General features: G+C 45.4%; 1 protein-coding gene across 1 annotated transcript in view; it reads left to right on the top strand.

Moving 5' to 3' along the window:
• The window catches only part of TNIK (TRAF2 and NCK interacting kinase), a 313,805-nt gene that overhangs the window by 33,203 nt on the left and 256,345 nt on the right, over nucleotides 1–24,257 (top strand). Inside the window, exon 2 of the mRNA XM_065410355.1 lies at nucleotides 18,226–18,291. Within this exon, the coding sequence (XP_065266427.1) occupies nucleotides 18,226–18,291 (66 nt within the window). The remainder of the gene's footprint in view (nucleotides 1–18,225; nucleotides 18,292–24,257) is intronic.

Raw genomic sequence — 24,257 nt, 5'->3', positions numbered from 1 at the left:
GCGATAGCTCCTGCCTTGTTCCCAGCTCTCCTCCTGCCTTGCCTCGCCCCATCCCAGGGAACCCAGTTCTGACCAGTTCAGCTTGGAAAAGAGGAGACTAAGGGGGGATATGATAGAGGTATACAAAATCATGAGTGATATGGAGAAAGTGGATAAGGAAAAGTTATTTACTTATTCCCATAATACAAGAACTAGGGGTCATCAAATGAAATTAATAGGCAGCAGGTTTAAAACAAATAAAAGGAAGTTCTTCTTCATGCAGCGCACAGTCAACTTGTGGAACTCCTTACCTGAGGAGGTTGTGAAGGCTAGGACTATAACAGAGTTTAAAAGAGAGCTGGATAAATTCATGGTGGTTAAGTCCATTAATGGCTATTAGCCAGGACGGGTAAGGAATGGTGTCCCTAGCCTCTGTCTGTCAGAGGGTGGAGATGGATGGCAGGAGAGAGATCACTTGATCATTGCCTGTTAGGTTCACTCCCTCTGGGGCACCTGGCATTGGCCACTGTCGGTAGACAGGATACTGGGCTAGATGGACCTTTGGTCTGACCCGGTACGGCCTTTCTTATGTTCTTATGACCATTGGCTCTGATTCCTGACCTCTGACTCTTGGCTCTGGCATTTGGCCTCTGGCTCAGATTCCTGGCTACAGACTCCTGTTCTAACCGCTAGGCATGATGCCTGTTCTGGCCATTGGGCCTGACTCTTTCTCCAGCACTAGGCATGCCCACATCCTGGTCACATAACATCTAGGGCCTGACTTTTGTATGCAGCCTCCCCCTCACCCCCCCCCCCCCCCCCCAGGAGTACTTAGTACTTTGGCTGTCTGGCTACTCGCCCTTTTTTCTCACTGCTCTTACTCTCCCTCCTCTTCCTTACTGCTGCATTCGAATTGGGCTGCTGCTTTCTTCTCTTCCGTGCTGCCTGGGCACCAGCAAGGGTATGAATGAGAGAGAGTCTCCCTTCTCTCAGTCCCTGTGTCTGGTGCCCCAGGGGCTTCATTTGGTATGGGGAAGGGAGGAGAGTTGCTCCCCCAGACTTTTCATAGGTTTATATGCGCCACTTTTTTCTCCCTCCCCAGACTTTGCAGGGTATAATATAATCACATCTAATGTTCTGTATGCTGACACAACTTTATCCTCTGCAGAATGTTTCTCAACTGATGCAGTAGCTAGGAAGAGCAAGTGCAGGAAAAGTCTTCCTCAGCCCTGCAGCCATGGAAGGAGCATGTTTCGTTGCACTGTGGGGATGGTGATGCCCAGTCTAGTTGGCATATAGGAACTGTGTGGTGAGGAAGCATGCTCACTGCAAGCAGACTCTTCAGAAACTTTAGCTGCCAAACGGTTGTTAGTCTCTGAGAACAGGTGAACTGCAATTTTTGGGAGGCTTGTAACTTGGCCAAAGAGAGGTGAATTTTCATGGGCATAGCAAAAGGCACATCCTCGACACCAGGGCAACCCTTTTAACAAATTTCAAGTCGCTGCTCCAAAACCTGGGAGCGCAAGAACTTCTCAATGAAAGAGTTGTAAGCAGTTTTTTGGTAATGTAGGCAAACCAACCTTTTCCTCTAGTATTGTCCTTGGGAAATAGCTGAACCCTTTTAGCTAAAACTTTACCTCCCACAACTCCCCCCAAAAATCAGCCTAAGGGAGAAACCTGGGAGGGAAAATGTTTCAACACAATTGGTAAACTTTGGTGAAGTAAGTGGAAAAATTAGACTTATAATGGAAAATGTCAAGCAACCTTAACTACAGGCAGTGCTACCAGCTCCACCTATAATAAAATAATAATGATCAATGACCATATTTGCAGTGTTCTATGCTTAGAGAAGGGTCAACAAATCTCATGCTTCAGGGCACAGTCTTCTGACTGTAGGGACAAGGAGGATGCTCTCCTACCCCTATGCCACTTCTGTAGCACCATGCAATTGGCTAGGTGCATCATAAGAAGTTTCCCTTTCCTATGAAGCATCTGATATTTGCAGGATATTGGATTTGATCATACAATTGATTTATCCTTTTATTCCTACAAAGCAAACAAAACGAGAAGTGGAGCCCTAATAACTTCTGTTAATGTAACTGGTATGAGACCCAACATCCTGAATTAGATTATCAGTGTAACACAACTCCAGCCACAAAGGAGTCCAGACATTTGCTATGGGAAAATACTTTGTGAACTAGCAGAAATTTATTGCAAATCAACATCTTGAGTCACATTCTCAGCTGACTTCAATGCAGCTTCCCCAATGTGCAGCCTCTGAGAAGCTGACTTTTGGTTTATACTCCGTCATATATACGTGACAGTCTGTTAAGATGAAGACCAAGGAACTTCCCATTATTTAAGGTGGCCTGTGGGAAAGACTGCTTATTGGTGGGTTTGGTGTGAATTCCATTATGAGAGGAATCTGTGGGTGTGAGAATACAAACTGGCACTTTTATAAAACCCAAGTTTAACTGTATAACTTTGCTCTTTGTCAGGATCCTGATAGTCAGGATTTGTTCCTAATCATTATTTCTAAGATAGCTTATTCAATATAGCTGGGTAGTTTCCTGGTCTGTCCACTGCATTTTATGCAGTTCCTCAACTAGTGGAACACTAAATAATTCAATGTAACCTGCTCTCCGTATTGTCCTTTTTTGGAGCTATTGCTACTAGGGTTATCTGATCCCTTCCTAGTAACCAGCTGTTATGGTGCCTGTTGTGAGGAGTTGATGAAAGGTGACAGGCTGGGGGAGAACTATTTGAAAAGTGCTAATAGTAAAATATCAGAGCTGTGAAAACTGGGCTAGTGTAACAAACCCATCTGAATCAGTGATGGGTGATCAGATTTTTAAAACAAAACAAAAAAAATTCACCCATTTTCCTCTAACTCCTCAGCACAATACAAGGATTTGTCAACGTAATGGCAAATAATTTAAATTAGAATGTATCCATTTTTAAGGAGAAAAATGGACCTGCTTCATTTAAAGGGGCCAGCCATCCTGTGACAGGCACTGAAATAAGTGACTTAACTTCCACTCTGAAACCTAACTTTCATGGGTGCTGTACATCTGTCATCCCATAGACTTCAGTAAGGCAACACCTGATTAAATATTGACTTTGAAGCCTCACTTCCAGTGCCCAAACTTGAAAATTTTGGCCTACATCAGGCGTCTTACAGGTTTTTCAAGTGGCTAGAGTACTTAGCTATAGTACATCTAGGGTGACCAGACAGCAAGTGTGAAAAATCGGGACGGGGGTGGGGGGTAATAGGATCCTATATAAGAAAAAGACCCAAAAATCGGGACTGTCCCTATAAAATCGGGACATCTGGTCACCCTAAGTACATCCCAGTGGAGTTCTGAGGTGTGAGTGTATTGTTTCACGCTCTCTAGGTGCTAGGGTGAAAAGTTCTATAGAAGTGCAAAGCATGATTGTTATTGTAAGTACCTAGGTGTCCAAGAGGGTCTTGTCAGTAACTGCATGAATTCCTACCACACTCACACTTCTGACATGTGGGGTCTCCAGTCAGTCAGTGACAGATGTTACAGTGTATTTGGGTAGTAAACACCAAATGCATTTTTGAGTACAAGTTCTTAAATGTAGGGCTTAAATGTGCTGCTCTCTCTCACACAATCTCTTTCTTGCACACTCCTTAGTAAAGGAGACCTGATTGTTCCATGCTGGTGTAACTCCATTGACCTCCAGGATGTTGAACTGGTATAAGCAAATATGGCCCAAAGCCTGCTCCCACTCATATTGAAGTCCAGGGCAAAATTGCCACCGATTCAGTGACCCTGAGTTTTTGATGCACATCCCTGAGGCTGGATGGTCAGAACACTTAGTGCCAATCGCAGATCTGTATTTAGAACCCGTCCCCTTTCCATGGTCAGTGCCAGATCTTACTCAGCAATAGCGGAGAACAGACGGAGACACAAAAGAAACCCTGCATTTAATAGCAGACCACTTTAGCCTGGCTTTCTCTTTAGCTCCTAAACACATCAATTTAAAGGTAAGAAATCTCCCATTGTCAGTCATTCCAATGTCCATCAATCTGTCCATAACTAACAAAAGAGAAGGGAGCAGTGGAGCACGAAAAGACACGGAAAGCATTCAGTGGGAAAATCCTAGACAGGGGGCCTTAGCGCTCTGGTACCAAAGGCTTCAGAGCTGATGCAATGATTTGTAAAGATATGAACGAGTTTTCAAGCTACCATGTCTATAGGCAGCCACAAGCCTAATGTGTTTGGCAGTCTGAATCGCTGACTGCATATACTGAAATGATGCTCCATTGAAGTGGGATCTTGGCCTTACTCAGCTTTAAAATGTACTTATTGGAAACTTCCTGTTTTGAGAAGTACGGTTTAGAAGCTGTTTGTGTAATGAATTAATCCATTTCCTTTTGGAAGCCTCAAATGTTGGACTGAATATACCAGTAGGTAGCAATTTCAAGTTGGTGCAAGTGTTTGTTGGCTAATGTGAAACCGTTATTTCTCAGAGGGACAAGATCTAAACTTCTATGAATATCTTATCAGTATGAGACTGTAAATAATGTTGTCTTAGTGAAGAAAGCTTCCAGCTTCTGTTCTCTTAATATGAGCCCGACATCAGTCAGCATGGTACAATACTACTGTTGGTTTGTTTAGATCTTTTTGGGACCATAGATAGAATTTGTAATTGTCTCTCCTGCTCTTTATAGACATGAGGCTTCAATTCAGCCATGTCCTGAAGTATGTGGTTTCTAGGGGACTACTCTCATGTCTAAAGCCAGGCATGTGCTTAAGTTGCTGGCTGAATGAGGCCACATTCATTTAGAATACTGCACTGAAAACATCAAAAGATCTCTTCACAATCTGGTTTTTGCTGACACCTTGTTTCTTCATGAGAAGATGGAATCCCATACAGAAATTCTGATATTCTGGATGCAGACTTTTCCATGAACTGGAGGAAAGGGATATTGAATGATGAGACTATTCACAGGTACCATACCTAGCAGATACTCAAAGAGATTTCTCTGATCTATCAGGGGAAGCGGGTGGAATGAAAGAGAATGTTCTGATTTCTTTTTAAAGAACTGGTCAAAACTAAAATGAAGAACTTGAAGAAACTAATCCTCTAAGATTATGCTAAATATGTCCGTTAGGATTTACAATTAGCACTAATGTTATCTACCAGGACACCAGGGCTGGATTTTCATCTTGGTTACACACTCCAATGAAGTTCATCTGGAGTTAAACTAGTATGATTGAGATTAGAATCAGATATGAAATCTCTAGCAAGCATCACCACTTTGTTGTAGACCTTGTGCTACCGATATTTAAGATTGGCCTTTACTCCATAAAAGCATTGAGAAGAAACAACCCCCTCTACCACTGCCTACTTGTCTCTGCTACCACAATTTTGTCCCCATTGTGGCATAAGATGGTCATTTAAAAAAAAAATAGTTACCATTTTAAATGGTTTTCTAGCCATCTATATTTTGTGTAGAGGACTTTACCCACAGAAGCACTTTATGATTTTCAGTGCAGACATATTGGGCCAAATTCTCAGCTGGTATAACTGGGATAGCTCAGGCTGTGGTCTGTCTACAGCAGTGTATGCAGGATTTTGGTTTTATAACTTCAATGTTTGATTCCAGTCCCATGCATATAAATGGTTTAATGTTCCCATGCCGCCTCCTAATGGAGGGCCTGCAGACCGTGGCCTTTATATTGGTTTTAATAGGAAGCAGAAACTGGGTCAGAAACTTTCCTGACCTTCCTATGTTGCTAGAAGAAATTCTGCTCTACACCTGTGCATGCTGGGCAGCCAGAATTTGGCCTCCGCTATTCCTGCTCCCGAATAGTTATTTTGCTTCCAGTCCAGATGTGAACATATTATTTACAATGCTGAGCTTGTGTCCAGCACTGGACAAGTGACAGATGAAGGAAATCTTCCATCTTCTCTCTTCCAATAGGTTTTCACTGGAAAAGTAATTCAAACATCTGTATTCACTCTGATTAGCTCTGCTGTTCCTAACAACCAGCGGATCTGGACAACTTGGAAAGGAAGGAAGGCTACAGCATTATTTTACATAGGATCTCCACTCCAGCTGAAGTTAGGGGAGGGCTGAGGTAGAGACCATCAACACATGTCTTAGGAAGACGGAGTGGACAAAGCAGAAGATGGCTCTTCCTGACATGCTGAAGCGGAATGATTGAAAACAGACAGAGACATCCGTTTACACGTCTGACAGCTGTGACAGAATTTTTTTTTCTCTTAGTGCTTGTCTGCACAGTGAGTGTATAGCAAGCCGAGGTGTGAATAGTAATCTAGCTTTGTCAGTGGTCTTGAAACACTATTTAAGGTGCTATTTCAGGACGAATGTTTTCATTTTGGATCTGGAGCCAGGAAAGAGAACTACTTACACACACACACACACACACACACACACACACACACACACAAAATCATGAATTCCTTATTACTATTTCAAATAAAGCATTTTGTATTGCTTGAGTAATCACGAGGTACAGTAGTATATGGATTGATAATTACTGGTACAAGTCTCTGGGTGGGTGGGCAAACGAAAAAAATACTCAGCTACTGAAGGGGAAATAAGATTGAGCAATCTCTGTGAATAGGACCCAGTGGTCCAATGTGGTTCTGCTTCATTATTCAGCTTATAACCAAAGCAAAAAACTGAAAAATGGAAGGGTTTCTGTTCAGGAAGTCCTACTGAGGAGGGGTGAGAGGAGTTAAAGCTAGAAAAGAATCCAGGATCTCTGCTTGTAGCAAAACATTGGCTGGTTTTCTTATTGGTTTCCTTGCTGATCTCTGCCCCTGTTCTAGAAAACCCCTTCTGTCTTATCCAACGCTATTTCCCATATTATAATGAAATTACTCAAAGGGATGTTAGCCAGCAATACCTTGGAGACCATGGCAGCTGTCCACGTACTAACCCATTTTGCAGTGCGTTTGAAAATCCTCCACTTTTTCCTTAAGTCACATACCATTATGGGCAGCTATACTGAGACGCTTTGGAGCTTGTTGTGTTAACTCTCATGACTTCCTCATGTTCCCATTATGTTTATATTTGTGCACGCTGGGAAAAGCCACAGTTAAGCAAGGTGAATGGGTTAATGCCTAAGTAGAGGCAACAGCAGATGACTTCTTAGAATGTCAGGCAGGTGTGGATTCTGTTGCCCATGAGATGTCTGGGAGACATCAATGCTTGGTACCAGTCAGCCCAAGCTATCTTAATTCACCACCATGAGGAATGCCTCAAACATATCTATTTGGCTTCAGAAAAACAATTTTGGAGGGAATGTAACAAATTTAGGACCCAATCCTGCAGTTCTTCATCATATAATCTCTCTCCTGGATTGCACCAGGGCTATTTATAAAGGGGCTGCAAGATCAGGTCTCTAGCGATTAAAGTGTGATGGGGACAAGTATTAAAACTGATCAGTGTGGAAAGGCTGGGAAATCAAAATACAACATAATTAAGGCAACGCAGACTGCAAACTGGTCTGTGTGTTTCACTCTATGCATCTGAAGAAGTGAGCTGTAGCCCACGAAAGCTTATGCTGAAATAAATTTGTTAGCCTCTAAGGTGCCACAAGTACTCCTGTTCTTTTTTTGGTTGATGATGCTTAGTTTATGAAAACATTTCCTATCCATTTAAAGGGAGCACATATTGTAGACCAAGGTGCATCAAATCATGGTATTTTGAACTGTTAGTAACACAGGCTGTCATTATCCTTAGTGAAGGTGAGTGCAGATTCTATTGCAATGGAATTGCCTCAGCCAATCTGCATGGGGTGCTAGTCAGTTACTGACCCATAACTGTTCACTTATTTCACAATTATGCAGTTCCTTGCTTTGATTGGCTGAAGGAGTATAAAATGTGCATAATGACTGTAGTTATCTCCATACTTCAGCTGGGGGCCATTATTAGCCCATTCAGAGTGGAGGGATAACTGTATAGTGATTATGCAAATCCCTTCATTCTGATTTATTACTTCCCCATCTATACAGCCACTGCAATAATGACTGAATTGGTGTCTCTCACACTCTCCACTCATTCCCACCTAGTGCCTTCTAATATGGTTTAAAGGAGTCATTCCTAGGGGGGGATATGGGGAGAAGGTGATCCTCCTTAAGGAACATGGAAGAGGTTGGGATATAGAGTGGGGTGCTAAGATGGGCAAGGGACAGCATTAGATGCAGTCCTGTTTGTTGCAGACATCTGTATAGGGAGTTCTGAGGGCGGTAGCTAACTGAGCACTGGGGTTTAAAGGATGCAGAACATGTTCCAGTATAATAATGACTTCAAGGTACTCTTTGCTAATTCAGTAATAACCATATCCAGCACTGATAAACACCTGCAGCCTTCAGCTCTGAGTTTACTTAGCCCAAGATATGCTTATTACCTTGTAAACAGGAAGCACCCTTGAGTTATAATTTAAATAACAAATTGGTTAACAGTTGGTTCCGTCGTGTCTTTTAGATATTGAAATCTTGCAGTACAGTCACAGGTGGTGTGTGTGTGTGTGTGTGTGTGTGTGTGTGTGTGTGTGTGTGTATTTTTTCCCCCCTTTAATTCTGCTGGGGTCTGGATTACACAGAGCTAAACTACTTTAACTGCAAAACTCTTCCTGCTGCGAATTCTTCTTCTGCTAGTGTCTTACTGATTAGTTTTCTCCTTTTGAAGAACTTGTTTGTTTTTGTCCCTAAAGTTGGGATACTCTGCTTTATCGTTTACACACAGAAGTTCTGAAATTTTTAATTATACAATAGTTTTAAAAGTACTTTTACTTTTTGCTAAATGGCAACTTTTTTTGCTAAGTTTCTCTCTCCCCCTCCCACCCCACTTTCTGGTGTTCCTGTGCCAGTTCTCATGAAGTCTGAGTTTTTTGCCATTGACTTTAAAGGGATCAAGATCAGGCCCTATGTCAAAAGCATAATAGGAGTTTCCTTAGTTCCAGAATGTGTCTGTCTTAGCCCTAGAGTAACGCATTGTTCACAACCCGAGTCTAAAAGCTATGGAGGCTCAGTAAACCATGAAAGGAAGGTTTCAGAGTAGCAGCCGTGTTAGTCTGTATCCACAAAAAGAACAGGAGTACTTGTGGCACCTTAGAGACTAACAAATTTAATTGAGCATAAGCTTTCGTGGGCTACAGCCCACTTCTTCGGATGCATAGAATGGAACATTATATATATATATATATATATATATATATATATATATATATATATATATATATATATATATATATATATACAGAGAACATGGAAAGGTGGAAGAACACTGTGCTGTAGGGGTATGGAATTGGCTCCTCGCTCTACCTGAGTTTGGAGAGCTGGGTACAGGCACATACCATTACTTATGGTATTTAATTTCTTGTAAGTAACTGGCTGGTAGATCTTCATGCCTTTTAAACATTTTGCTAGAGATCTCTGGACCAAATTTTGCTCTTGTTGGCATAAATCCAGAATAACATCTTCAATGAGCCTCTCTCGTGGCAGTGCTGTCCTAGTTAACGACTCCATTCTGAAAACGCTTGTATATGAGTTGTCCTGCTGAGGTCAATGAAATGTTTATTCAGGTAACATTACTCCTGTAATTCTGCAGGTCTGGACCCTTGCAGTATATGACAGAGTTAACTGCAAAGTCATTAGGAGGAGTGGACTGGTTAATACTTAAAGCAGGGGTGGGCAAACTTTTTGGCCCAAGGGCCACATCTGCATATGGAAATTGTATGGTGGGCCATGAATGCTCATGAAATTGGGGGTTGGCGTGCGGGAGGCGGTGAGGGCTTCGGCTGGGGGTGTGGGTTCTGGGGTGAGGCTGGGGTTGGGGGTGCAGGAAGGTGCTCCGAGCTGGGACCAAGGGGTTCGGAGGGCAGGAAGGGGATCAGGTCTGGGGCAGGGGGTTGGGGCGTAGGAGGGGGATCAGGGGTGCAGGCTCTGGGTAGCATTTACCTCAAACAGCTCTCAGAAGCAGCATCATGTCTCCCCCTCCGGCTCCTACACAGAGGCACAGCCAGGAGGCTCTGTGTGCTGCCCCGTCTGCAGGCGCCACCCCTGCAGCTCCCATTGGCCACTGTTGCCAGCCAATGGGAGCTGGGGGGGGGTAGTGTGCGGAGCCCCTCGCTGCCCCTACACGTAGGAGACGGAGGGGGGACATGCTGCTGCTTCCAGGAGCCGCGCAGAGCCCCGGCATGCACAGAGCGGGGCAAGCCTCCAACTCTGCTCCCCGGCTGGAGCTCAAGGGCCGGATTAAAACATTTGAAGGGCCGTAGTTTGCCCACCTCTGGCTTAAAGCATATGTTTAAATGCAAAACCTTAGGTTAATTCAGCCTATTTTGGAACTGTGCCTTACACAGTGTAAGCAAACAAAGTAACAATGTAACAAATCTTGTATCATTTATGTGCATATTATAATTATGTCTATCTTACGTGAGAGGCAGTATGGTCTAGTCCCTGTGCATAGAACATTGGTATGTATAGGAACTGTGAGCCCTGAGATCTATTCTCAGTTGTGCCAGTGACCTGTTGTGTGACCTTGGACAAGTAACTTCACCTCTCTTAGGGCTTGTCTACACTTACATTTTATAGCACTCTAACTTGCTGGATCACCCCCCTGAGTGCAGCAAGTCTGAGTGCTTTAAAGCGCTAGTGTAGACAGGCTCCGAGCGCTGGGAGCTAATCCCCTCGTGGAGGTGGATTACCAGGAGCGCTAGGAGAGCTCTCTCCCAGCGCTCGCACACAACCACACTCGCACTTCAAAGCACTGCCGCGGGAGCATTCCCACAGCAGCGCTTTGAAGTTTCCAGTGTAGACAAACCCTTTGTCTCAGTTTTCCCTCCCATCTTTTGTCTATGTAGACAGTAAGTTCTTTGGGGAAGGGACTGTCTCAATGTGTTTGTACACAGTTGAGCACAACACACCCTTTGCTGCTACAATAATACAAATTACTTTTTTTTCCAAAGTGAAATGTGGAGTCTGTTACTTGTGCACAAAAAGTCTATTTTTTGTAAAATTGGAAAGATTGAATTTTCTCCAACTTTGCCTAACTTGATTTGATTTTACTTTAGCATTGTGTGTGCGCATGCATGTGCTGAAGACAAGCCTGGAAGTTTTAGTTAAAGAACTTTTTGAGAGTTTGAAGCATGTGAAAATGGGAGGTTGTCGTCACCGCTGAGTTGCAGCCTTAACAATAGCTTTTCCTGACCGTGAAAGCTCCAACAGGCAGAAATATACACTGTCAAAGGAACAATTGCAAGGACTCAGCAGATGTTGATTGTGTAATTTCTGTCATCGCCATTGTTATTTCAGTCTCAAGGCCATTTGGTAAAGGAGGGCTGGAGGGGTGGGGGAGGGGGGCGAGGCGGGGCAGATAGGTATTAGCAAGGGGGTCAAAGTGAACCTTAGAGCACTTGCCTGTAATGAGCTTTTTTGGTGGGGAGGGGAAAATCAATGATTGCCAAATGAAATCTAGTACATCATTGTAAGCAGCAGAGAGTGCAAGTTCCATTATCTGTGAAACACTGTTTGGTCTGAGATTGAGAACTGCTTATCCTGGACTTGTCTCCCAGTCCTTTTTTTTTATCCCCCCCCCTCCCCCGAATAATTTAAAGGCCTCTGTTTTAATTCATCCATATTTGATTCCTTAATATCGGTTCCACTTTCCCGAGCTGCTGTTGCTCTCTACTACACTCCTGCATTATCTCTACCATATCAGTCAAGACTGGCAGTGATGACCAATTTGCATTGCAGCCCTAGGAAAGAAATGGTAACCATGCTCTGTCTGATATCAGAGAGGCAGAGTATCCCACATCAGCTATTAAGATGCAAAAGCGCTTCACTGCATAAGAGATGATTTAGAGGCTCTGTGGACGGAAAGAGATTTCCTTTCTCCCCTCCCTTCCCTGGTGTATATCTTATTGTAAGGCAGGCTAACAAAATATTACTTCTCCACATACACATAATGAAAAATCTCTTCAAAATGCAACTCGGAAAAATCATTATTCCTGCCAATTGCAGGCTGCATTGGGAAGAGCGGGGTCAAGGAATGGCATAACCCTAGCCTGAATAGAGACCAGGCTCTGTTTTAATTTTGTGAATCACTAACATTCCAGTCATGTTGCCATGGCTACACTGAAATTGTAACTCTGGGCCAACAGTGTAGAGTGATGCCAAGTCAATTGAGGATGTAAGAACCAGGAGACAAAAATAGCTTTTGGCCTGATAGGTGCACAGGTAAGAGCCAAGGTGGCCAAATGTGGCTCACAGGAGCGCTATGGTAAAGCCTGTGCCTTATCTTTAGTACAGAGGTGCAGCCCATGTGCCATCTTGCTCCAATCACCAGGAAGCTGCCTAGATCAGTGGGTCATGTGACTCCTACAGGCTAATGGAAAAACTAGTGTTTGTAATCTACTCTGCATTCAGGACTGCCAAGTGTCCTGAAGTTTGTGAGACATTTGTACAGCTGACAGCCTGGTAATGCCTGTCTGTAACCCAGCTGAGATCTCATGCCTGTAGCTGGGCTGCAGGGACGAGGCTTCTGCTGCTTGTCTAGGGTTACCATATTTCAGCAAGCAAAAAAGAGGACGGGAGGAGCCCCGCCCCAGTCCTGCCCTAGCCCTGCCCCTTCCACTCCCTCCCACTTCCCGCCCCCCTCAGAACCCCCAACCCTCCCCCCGCTCCTTGTCCCCTGACTGCCCCCTCCTGGGACCCCTGCCCCTAACTGCCCCCCCAGGACTCCACCCCCTACCTAAGCCTCCCTGCCTCCTGTCCCTTGACTGCCCCCTCCTGAGACCCTCCCCCCATTCTAACTGGCCCCCTAGGACCCTACCCCCTACCTGTACCCTGACTACCCCAACCCTTATCCACACCCCCACCCCCAGACAGACCCCTGGGACTCCCACACCCCATCCAACCACTCCCCACCCCCTGACAGCCCTCCCCCCAGAACTCCTGACCCATCTAAACCCCTCTGCTCCCTGTCCCCTGACTGCTCCGATCCCTCTCCCCACCCCTGACAGCCCCACCCCCAGAACTCCCAACCCCCCCCCCCGCTCCTTGTCCCCTGACTGCCCCCTCCTGGGACCCCTGCTCCTAACTGCCCTCCAGAACCCCACCCCCTACCTAAGCCTCCCTGTTCCTTGTCCCCTAACTGCCCCCTCCTAAGACCCCCCCACCCAAACTGCCCCCCAGGACCCTACCCCCTACCTGTACCCTGACTGCCCAAAACCTTATCCACCCCCTCCCAGAAAGCCCCCCCCGAACTCCCGACCCCCCCCCCGTCTCTTGACTGCCCCCTCGAGAACCTCCCTGCCCCTTCTCCGACCCCCTGGCCCCCTTACCGTGCCGCTCGTCCCGGCACGCTGGGCAGCAGGGGAGGAGGAGCGGGGGAGGAGCTCCAGACTGCCGGAGGCGATCTGCGAATGCAGGGAGGGAGGGAGGGAGTGATCTCTGCTGCAGGGAAAGCGGAGGAGGGGCTCTCTCTGGCTGTCGGAGCCCCATGTAAGTGGCACCATCCGGCCGGCTGCGCTCTGCATGGGGGGGGGGAGGATGTCCGGACATTTACAAATTCCCCCCGGACGCTATTTTTAGCTCAAAAAGCCGGACATGTCTGGGGGAATCCAGACGAATGGTAACCCTATGCTTGTCCTATTCACTGGGGGCCAATATGGAGCTAGCTCTGCAGGTAGCCAGGCAGCCACTCAGCCTCCCCTCACTGCATAAGTCACTGGATCCCAGTGGGAAGGAGCAACTGGCAGCTCCATCACAGCAGCAGGGCTCAATATTGGCCATAGGCACTCTCTGCTGAGCCTCTAGCTTCTTGTATGCCCACTCAGCCCTCTCACAAGCTACCCATCCACCTACCCCATGTGCCCTGCCATCCACTGACCCCTTGCCACCTGCTATAGCCACAGCTATCAAGTTTTGTGCAGCTCCGTATTCTACTCCACCACCGCTTGGGACAGGACACGTTGACTTTCAACTGAAGTTTCTGTGAAAATTAGCTCACTAATCTGCACAAAAGTCTCATGGAGTTGCACAATTCTTGGCAGCCTTGCAAATTAGAAATGGCCTTCAGGCTGTTAGCAAGTTGCTAACATGGCCCTCAGTTTGGCCTTGGGTGGGGCGGGGGGACTGGACAAAGCCCCTCAAAATGTATTGTTGGGAACAATCCAACTTTGATCTGGAATTGACTAGTTGCCTCATTGGGTCTTTTCCATCTCTAACTTCTGTGAACATTTTACAGTAGTGCAAGCACAGGCGTTTTTTTTTTTTTTTTTAACTTCACAATGATTATTTACCCATAGCACATGGAAAAACCTCTTCCAAGGTTGTTTCAGCGAGAGCACTGAGCAAAATAACTCCTGGGAAGCAGAACTTGAAAATAAACAGCAGCTGCCATTTATTTTTCTGTTCCTTTACTTCTGTTTATAAGAACCTAGTGCACTAATGGCTCTGAGTCCCGTTTTCATTTATATAAAGAACACTGCTGTGTCAGCTTTGGGATGTGCAGAGTGGCAGCCTTTGCAAGAGATTGCTATTTTCAGTTCAGTCTCCTGTACTCTTTGCATTGCAGCAGCACTCCAGCCTCTGTGATCTAGCTCCTTTGGGAGCCTCTTTGCTTGTTTGCTTGCTTCTTCCAAACCAGGCATATCCCTGACAGTGCTGTTTGGTGCCTGAGGCCCTGGTGGAGGGAAATATAAGCCTGCTCTTGTACCTCTTACAGTGCAGGGGTGTGGCATGACTAGATCTTCCTCAACAGGAGCACATGCTTTGCATACCACTGATCATGTTCAGTGTAGGAATGTCTGTGGTACAGCAGTGTGTCTTGCACTGTGGTTTTTCCATACAGTATATGCAAACACTTGGAATCTAAAGAATTCCAACCCTGGTTATCAGGTATCTGCCATCATGGCTAAGCAACAGCTAAAGGCAAGATGTAGACCTGAAAATATTGAAACAGCAGAAAGGAATTATTTAGCATAACAAAATGGAGGTTTTTCTGACTCCAATTCATTTGCAGGCTACCCCGGGCATTATTAATGGGTTTTCCCCCCTCTTCTCTCACCTGCTCACAAAGGGTACGGATCCGCATACCTAAAAAGTTCTTTTAGCTATGACATGTAGTGTGCAGATCTCTGATTCAGGCCATATGTCTCAAGCCCACCGTGGTAATATTGCTCTTCTGCCTCCCCAGGAAAGTATCCAGAATTTGGACTTTCCTTCCTGGCGCAGAGATTCTCTTCTATACCTCTGTCTTCCCAGACTGATTGTTGCAATTCTTAACTTGCTAGCATGCCAAATTGTTTGAGTACTAGCCAGCAAATTATACAGAATCCAGAAGCTAATGTTCTGACTGGTGTAAAAGAAGTTCCCATCAGGTAACCCTCATTTCATCCTACTCTTTGAAAACACCAAAACCAAAATACCTAATCTCCACCCACCTACACCCCTCCTCTCCCTATATATATAATTTTAATTAGTACAGAAGTTAAGGTATGAAGGACCCACTCTGGGTTTGTGAGGCAGGGCTGCCCAGAGGGGGAGGGGGGCAAGTGGGGCAATTTGCCCCAGGCCCCGGGCCCCACAGGGGCCCCCAGGAGAATATAAGTATTCTATAGTATTGCAACTTTTTTTTAATGGAAGGGGCCTCCGAAATTGCTTTGCCCCAGGCCCCCTGAATCCTCTGGGCGGCCCTGTTGTGAGGCCCTATGTGAAGAACATCACCAAAGACCCACTTGGTTCCCTGCTGTTTGGTTTGTCAGGCTCCACTCCTAACTCCTATTGCACTTGTAATCTCAAGCACTTTCCACTCAAGCTGTTGCAATCACCCACTTTTCTGAAGCTTGGTAGCTTCTGGTGACCTATATGCATCAGGAAGCCAGGAGTAGAGCCAGAGCACAACTTCCTAAATGGAGAAAGGAGGGGGGCAGTTAAGGAATTACTTCTCCCTCATGGCATGCAGGCACTATGGTCAGATGGGATCACAGCCAGGAATGATCCTTTGGCTGGCCCTGGATCAGAGTATAAGAGTGATACAGGGCTCCTTGAAAAGAGGGTCCTGTTAATTGTGCAGACCTATGTATAGGGAGCCCATAAAGCCAGGGCCAGCAGTGCCTTGCAACTCTAATATGTGAGCTGTTAACCAAGGGATATTAACATTATTGTTTCCTCCCTTCCTCATCAAGCTCAGTCTGTTACAAAGGGAAACTGATTAGAATCCTGCTCAGTTTCCCTCTGCAGCCAGCTCTGTGTATTAGAGACCTTGACTCAAAAAGGAAAGTGAATAATTCTAACCTGTTAACCCATTACTAGCTCTTTAGACTCAGCACTTGCCAAAAAGATGGGGCATGAGGAAGAGACTTATGCAAAAGATGGGTAGGGCTGCATTTGGCTGTAATTCTGTTTTCTGTGCATCACACCTTCAGATGTAAGCAATCTGTGCCCCTGGGGGAATTCAAGAAGGAGGATCTACCGTGACAGACCTGCTGTCTCTCTCATGGAGATATTGGCTCTTTTCCTCTTTTTTAATTCTGCTAAAATAAAAGTAATATAGTCGGAAAGTCCACATTTTGCTCTTTGTGGGCCTGAGGCAACTGCCACTATAGGAGTCAGTGTTTAGCTGTTAATGCACTAGCTTCTCGATAGTCATTAGCTACTGACCTCAGGAATAGAACTATGCAAAATAATTCTCTGTGAAAACAGACACCATTCAAAACTAGCCTGACTTCATGTTTTATTACAGAATCAAACCCCAGACCAGGTTGGTAGAAATATTGGCTAGGGGTTTACAAACCTTTTAGTTTGCAAAGCTTACACGATTTTGAAGCAGTTAGGATCTGGAGCTAGGAGAAACTTGGTGGCTCCAACAGAATTTGGTGTAGAGATTTTTGAGTTAATTTGAACCCTAAATTTTACATTCAGGGTGGGAGCAGTGAGGGGACATGAACCCATGTGGATCAAAACCAGATAAAATGCGTGAATGAACCCGTCTCTATGAGAACCCAACATGCTTTACAAAACTCTCTCTAATCAGGAAGAGTCTCTTTTCTTGTTTAACTGAAGATGTATTTATTTTAACTGACCATAGAATAAGTGGTGATTTGATTATCTGTAGAACGCATACGGTGTGTTCAAGTTTCTGTGCATACATAAGTGACCATAAAAATACAGCATGGAGTCTGCAGTGAGCAGTAAATGAACAGCACTTGTACTCGAGCACCATCTTGACAACTATTTCTAAGGGCCAGATCTTGCAAATGCTTAGTACAAGCAGGACCGGCTCCAGGTTTTTTGCCGCCCCAAGCAAAAAAATTTTCCCCGGCCCTGCCCCAACTCCACCTCTTCCCCGCCCCATTCCAACCCCTTCCCCAAATCCCCGGCCCCGCCTCCTCCCCCGGGCGCGCCGCATTTCCCCTTCTACTCCTCCCTCCCAGGCTTGCCTGGGAGGGAGGAGTAGAAGTGGATGGCTTGCCTGGGAGGGAGGAGAAGCGGAGTGGCGGCACGCTCGGAGGAGGAGGAGGCGGAGGTGAACTGGGGGGGAGCGGTTCCTCTGCCCCCCCCCCCCAGGTTACTTCCTGCGGCCCTCCCGTGCCCCCCACCACCGCAGCTCACCTCCTCTCTGCCTGCTCCCCTGAGCGCGCCGCCGCCCCTCTGCTTCTCCCCCCTCTCTCCCATGCTTGCCGCAAAACAGCTGATTCGCGCGGCAAGCCTGGGAGGGAGGGGGGAAAAGCGGAGCGGCGGCGACGTGCTGGGGAGCAGGCGGAGCGGAGGTGAGCTGCGGCGGTGGGGGGCGGTTCCTCTGCCCCTGCCCCCCCCAGGGTTACTTCCTGTGGCCCTCCCCGTGCCCCCCACCGCTGCAGCTCACCTCCGCTCAGGGCTGGCTCCCGGCTTTTTGCGCCCCAAGCAAAAAAAATAAAAATAAAAAAGGAGCCGAAGTGCCGCCCCTTGGAAAGTGCCTCCCCAAGCACATGCTTGGAGTGCTCATGCCTAGAGCCGTCTCTGAGTACAAGGCATGGTGCCTATAACCATTAGTAGTTCTGCTAACTGGTAAGTAAGCATTGTGCTATCTGGTAATCGTTCACTGGATCAGACCTTAATACATGGGCAGATTAAAGGCACTCTTAAACAGCTGTCAGTGAAATATGGACTTCATTCCAACCAAATGTTTCTTTTGCGTAAACTTGCAAATGTTCATTACATTTTTAAAAAATTTTCTGGTTTTTTTCCTTTTAGGATCCTGCAGGTATCTTTGAACTGGTGGAACTTGTTGGCAATGGAACATATGGGCAAGTCTATAAGGTAAGGTCTCTGAATGTGTCTGCAGCAATTATGATTTCCTGGTACATGAGTTTACATATTAGAATGCTCAGTGCTTATCTACATTACACTAGATCTGTTTCAGAGCTGAACAGAAACTAGAAGCCTTCTTTGTGAACTTCAACTTCTTTCAGTACCTGTATTTGATCTTCCTCCTCGAACTTCATTACAATGAAGTTCCCAGTTCTGAAATTGTTCTTGGAAACTGTCTTTTGATTATTATTTTTTATTTCCCCTTATTTTCATTCTTTCCTGAATGTGTTCAGTGGGCAGCAATCTAGATGGTGCAGTAGTTTAATACATTAGCCTGTCACTTCTAGAAAGCGGAATTTGGAACTAGATTGGTTGACAAATGAAATGAGTTTGGTTTTAATTTAGTTTCCCATCCACATTGCAGAACTAGGATACAATCTGACTCATTCTTCCAATCTGTACTTAGCAAAGGGCCACTGCAAGAAAGGAACTTCAAAGTCTGGAAGCTTCGTTTAAAATGCTTCTTAATATTGGAAATGGTTCTCAATCAAAGCCCTGGAAACTTTGGATATTTCTTTGAAATCTATACACAGTTCTTGTAGATGACTCTGACATCTATAATGAGCTAATAATATCCCGAGATCCAGAATTTGGATCTCAGCTTGTTTGGGTTTCTTTAAGGTTGGTCTTAAATATACTTATTGCATGGTGTGACAGGGGGTTAAAAATCATTGAAAGCTGTTTTCAAATTCTACATGGGACTATGCTATCTATTCTGGTTCTACCCTATGATAATAGTCACTCTGGTTCAACTTTTCTAAGGGCCTCTAAGGGCTTGTTTACACTTACCGGGGGATCCACGCGCAGCGATCGATGCATCAGCGGTCTATTTAGCGGGTTTGGGAAGTCCCGCTAAATTGACTGCAGATCACTCTCCTGTCGACTACTGTACTCCACTGAATCGAGAAGAGTGCAGGGAGTCGACGGGAGAGCGTCTCCCATCAACAATGCCTAGTGTGGACCCCGTGGTAAATAGATCTAAGCTACGTCGACTTGAGTTACGTTATTCACGTAACTCGAATTGCATAGCTTAGATCAACTTTTCCCTTTAGTGTAGACAAGACCTAAGTGTACACACCCAATTTATACACAAAATCTGTATTTGCATGTGCAGCTCAGAACAAAGTTAGTGAATCTGTGTGAACAAATTCACTTTTGATTGTGCAAATAAGAAGTTGTCTTTTTTTGGGGGGAAGGGGGGACACACTCCCAATCAGTCACTTGGAAAACATGGTACTTGCTGTCATGCACTGGCATACACCAAGCTTCCCCCAAATCAAGAGAGGAAGGGAGGAAAAGTTTGTTTTAAAAGCTATCAGGAAATATTTGTTCTGAATTCCGGCTTCCACATCATCCCATTGCTGTAGGCTAATCCCTTTAATCTGATGATAGAATTTAAATGAGTTGAGGATGAACTGAAACTTCTGGAGTTAAAAGTGTGTGGATTTCTAAACTGGAATAAATACAAACTTTAGCAAGGTTATATTCTGGTGACTCTTCCTCTTTGCTATTTTTTTTTTTTTTTGGATGTTGTTTTTGCATTAAATTGATGATGATGATATGCTGTTTTTATTTCCATTGTTCTTCCTGAATCATCAAGGCCAAGAGCATTAGTTTGATGTTGAAACTGTTTTTTTCAGCTGGTAAAATAAGTGTAGAGATTGACCTTATTTTAACATGTGCATATTTCTAACAAGTAGTGGAAACTGTGACTATAACATCCCTTCAAAAGCTTAATGCTTGTATGGAAAAGCAAAGAAACTACACATACTTTACACTCTTCTTTACACAGTTCTGTTTGTGTTTCCTGTCCTGTCAAAATATTTGATTTTTAAAGAGTCTAGGTATCTGAAGCAGAAAACTCTAAAATTATTCACACTTAGTTTTCTGGGGGGTAAGAGATTTTGATCATTTCAGTGTGTGGCCCCTTTTCACTTCTGCACAAAGCATCTCACTAACTGTTTGCAATCAAAGTGCTCAGATTAGTTAAAATCAAAATGATGCAGAACGCTTCACATGTATTCATTGCAAACAAGGTGGTGGTCTTCGAAGAGAATATTTATGCTCAAACCAAAACTATAGGCCTAAATATCTACATGCTAGAAAGAAATTTGCATCCAAATATGAACTCTCTGGCTTGGTCACCCATCTAGTTTAGACTGAGATTTTCTTTTCACTTTGGTTTCATACATTTCAAGGCGAGAAGGGACCCCTGTGATCATCTAGCCTGACCTCCTGTATAACACAGGCCATAGAACTTCCCCAAAAGAATTCTTTTTGAATTAGAGCATATCTTTCTTTTTTTAAATCAAGACTGTTTTTTTTTTTAAATTGCCAGTCATGGAGAATCCACCACGATCCTTGGTAAATTGTTCCAATGGTTAATTACCCGAATTACACTTGAACTCAAGCCTCAAAACAAAATTTAAGCGATGTGAACCAGAGTAACTGTTAGTATGAAGCATAACTGACTGTTAATGGTGTCGGTCCTCGACAGTTGGGGAGAAATAAGATCTTGATGGCCATTCCATCAAAATCTCCCTGGGAAAATGTCTTTTGCAGCTGGACAAAGAAACAGATCACTAGAAGATCTCCAAAGATGCTTTGACCTTTTTGCTCCCTCTAAATTATTTTCTGGAGATGCCACTATGCAGGAATAATCTGCCACAGCTTGTATACCTAATTTGGTGTAATGTAGATTAGAACCCATGTAATCACCCTCAAGGTTGACTTCTTTAGAAAAAAATCATATGCTCTAGTCCCAAATGAATTATTTTTGGGACGCTCTATGGCCTGTGTTATACAAGAAGTCCGACTAGGCGATCACCTTCACCATTCTGGCCTAGGAATCTATGCAATGTCTGAATTCAATTGAATTCTCGTAGCTTTGGAGTAACTCCCATTAACTCCCCAAATTCAGCCCTGTGCAATAGTCACAGCAGTGTAAACTTGGAATAGCAGAATTTGGCCCACATTTCCAAATGCAAGCGAATGATGGATGCATGGTTCACTGCAGCTCAATGCATTTTTGTGCTCCGTGTAGGTAGTTAGGGGTGAGCAGATGGCAGGATTTTGATTCCATGAAGTCTCATGAGGGTTGTTCAATTGTTTCTGTCTATTTTGTAAAACTAGCTGGCCTGAACCTGAAATATTTCTGAACTGCGCATGTCTAATGGACACACTAATACAGGTTGTACTGCTAGTTGAGCAAAATAGATTTTCAAATTTGCCAATACTTATCTGAATATGAACACTCCTTTTTACATCCAAAACAGAAATTCTGCTTGGCTCTCATAGTTATTACTACTATATCTGTAGCCTCTCATCCCCCCTATAGTTTGTGCATATTTTGACTGTAAGGCCTGCTCTACTCTAGGAAATTTGGTTGGTGTAACACCATTGCTCAGGGGTGTGAAAAATCTATACCCTTTAATTACACAGTTAAACCAACCTAACCCTCGGTGTAGACAGTAGTAGTTCGATGGGCGATTTCTTCTGTTGACCTAGCTTCTGCCTCTCAGGGAGGTGGATTACTTATGCTCATGGGAGAAGCCCTCCCATCAGCATTGGTAGTGCCTTCGCTAAAGCACTACAATGGCACTGCTGCAGTGCTTTATGTGTAGACAAGCCCAGAGCCTTAATACTGGACCCCAAAAGGCATCTCACGGTAGCACCCTCTCTCTCGCTTGCTGGAATAGGATCTCCTTTTTGTCTTGCTCCATGTGCCTGATGTGTAAATCCATTCTAACCAGGCCTTGCAGTTCTGTGGTTCCATTGCATAAATAGAAAATGATTAAAAAAAAATAAACATTCAAAGAAAACATGTTTTAAAGGGAGCACCTGTTTTGTGCACTTCAATTGGTGGAGACTATTGACCTTGTTAAAATAAATAGCAGAAGTAGGGGTGATTTTTCCCTTGCTGTAGGTCAGACAATGGAGCGCTTGTACTCACTATGGAGCAGTTGTATGAATAGCCCAAGGGGTCTGCTCCTGTGAGTAAGTGCTTGCCATCATCAGTAAGTATTCCTTAGGCTTGCCCTTTATCATCTGACACCCAACCGATAACGCATCTCATAATCCAAAGGGGTTGTGAACTGGCTTATTTATCTGCTTGATCACATGAGGCCATATTCTGCGCTAGGGACCAAATTCTGCCATTGAATTCAGTACTTACACCCTTACACCAGAAGAGAATTTGGCTGTAATTGAAACACCTATTGAGATTGCTGAGTGCTATGCAAAGGGTAGGATACGGTACAGAATATTTGAGGCAGAATTTTGTATTCTAGTGGCTGGAGTAAGGGAATGGGGGATCGGGAGATTTTGGGAGCTTGGCATAGGCGTAGTTTGATTTCTATATTGGCGGGGGGGGGGGGGGGAGCTCCAGTCAGGCCAATGGAGCCACGCATGGGGGAGGGGTGGGAATTCCGCACCTGCCCGAGGCTTGCAGTTTGGGGGGGCAACGCCCCTCTGACCCCTTTTCCCCCAAACTATGCCCAGGGAGCCTGTTGAAAGTCAATTAACCTCTCCCTGGCTCCAACTACCCCTCTATAAAATGAGATTGACCATGCTTACCAGCCTTTGGAAAGTGCTCGGAGAAGGTGGCATGTAAGTGCAAAGGATGTTCGTTCTCTTGGTGGGAGGTTCTCATTTTGGATTGTTGGAGGTGCAGTGAAGCAGTGCTGCAGCTTGACTATGCCAGAGCAAACTGAATTTAATAGCTGACTGTCAAACAGCCAAAAACCTATTCATGAGGACATTTCTAATCACCAAAATAATCACAGTTTAAAATCACTTCTCAGGATTACATTGTTTAAAAAAATCATAAAAATTTGTGGCTGCAGCCATTGACTCTACCTATCCTGAGGCTCTGTACCAACTGAGCAAGGGCTCAGGACAGAGGATTTGTATGTGATGTGTTAGTTTGAAATTAATAGTTGACACATAAGTATTGTGGATTTGTAGCCTGCTCAGCATTTGAGATCTTGAATCTCTGTCATTTGCATTCACTTAAGGAATTGTTGGTTGTTTGACCCCCAACACTTTTGACAAGTGTTTCATTGTACAGTATGCCTGGAATAGAGTAAATCTTAAGCGTGCTTCCTCCTTACAAAGGAAAACAAGGAGTTTGTGAGGGAGAAAATAAAGGAGTTGATGGAATCTATTATGCAACTGATTTCCCACCTGTTCAGCCCCTGAAAGCTTAAATCTCCACCTGATTAGTGGATGCTTTCTAGTTTCCTGCCTTAGGGCCCGGTCCTGTGTGGTATTTTTCCCGGACATGTTCGGCTTTTTGGCAATTCCCCCCGGACAGGGGTTTGATTACCAAAAAGCCGGACACGTCCAGGAAAAAACGGACGTACGGTAACCCTATTGTTTCCCCCCCCACACCGCTCTCCCCTGCGGGGGCAGGAGACAGAAGCTTGGTCCTGCGGCAGCCAAGCTTCCCTCCTCCCCCGCTTCTTCCCACAGCATGGTGCATTCCGACCCCTCCTCCTCCCCCTCCCTCTCCGTGCCGGCGATGGCCCTTGTGAGGGGGAGGGGGAGCGGAGCAGAGCCGAGCAGCAGCGTGCTCGCTGCTCCGTAGAGCAGGCAGAGAGAGGTAGGGACAGAGCCGCTCAGGGCAGGGGGCTGGGAGCACCCCCACGAGCTGAGCACCCCAGCCCTCTGCCCTGCACTCCCCACACACCCCCAGCCCTCTGCCCTCACCTCCCCCAACACCCAGCCTTTTGCCCTGCACCCCCACCCCCCCCCAGCCCTCTGCCCTGACCTCGAGTTGCCCCCAACACCCAGCCTTCTGCCCTGCACCTCCACACACCCCCAGCCCTCTGCCCTGAACCCCCCCCACACCCAGCCTTCTGCCCTGCACCTCCACACCCCCCCAGCCCTCTGCCCTGACCTCGAGTCCCCCCAAC

This window comes from Emys orbicularis, chromosome 9 (genome assembly GCF_028017835.1).
Source record: "Emys orbicularis isolate rEmyOrb1 chromosome 9, rEmyOrb1.hap1, whole genome shotgun sequence".
NCBI lineage: Eukaryota > Metazoa > Chordata > Testudines > Emydidae > Emys > Emys orbicularis.
Note: the sequence above shows the minus strand (reverse complement) of the source record. Positions and strands in the feature narration are given on the sequence as shown.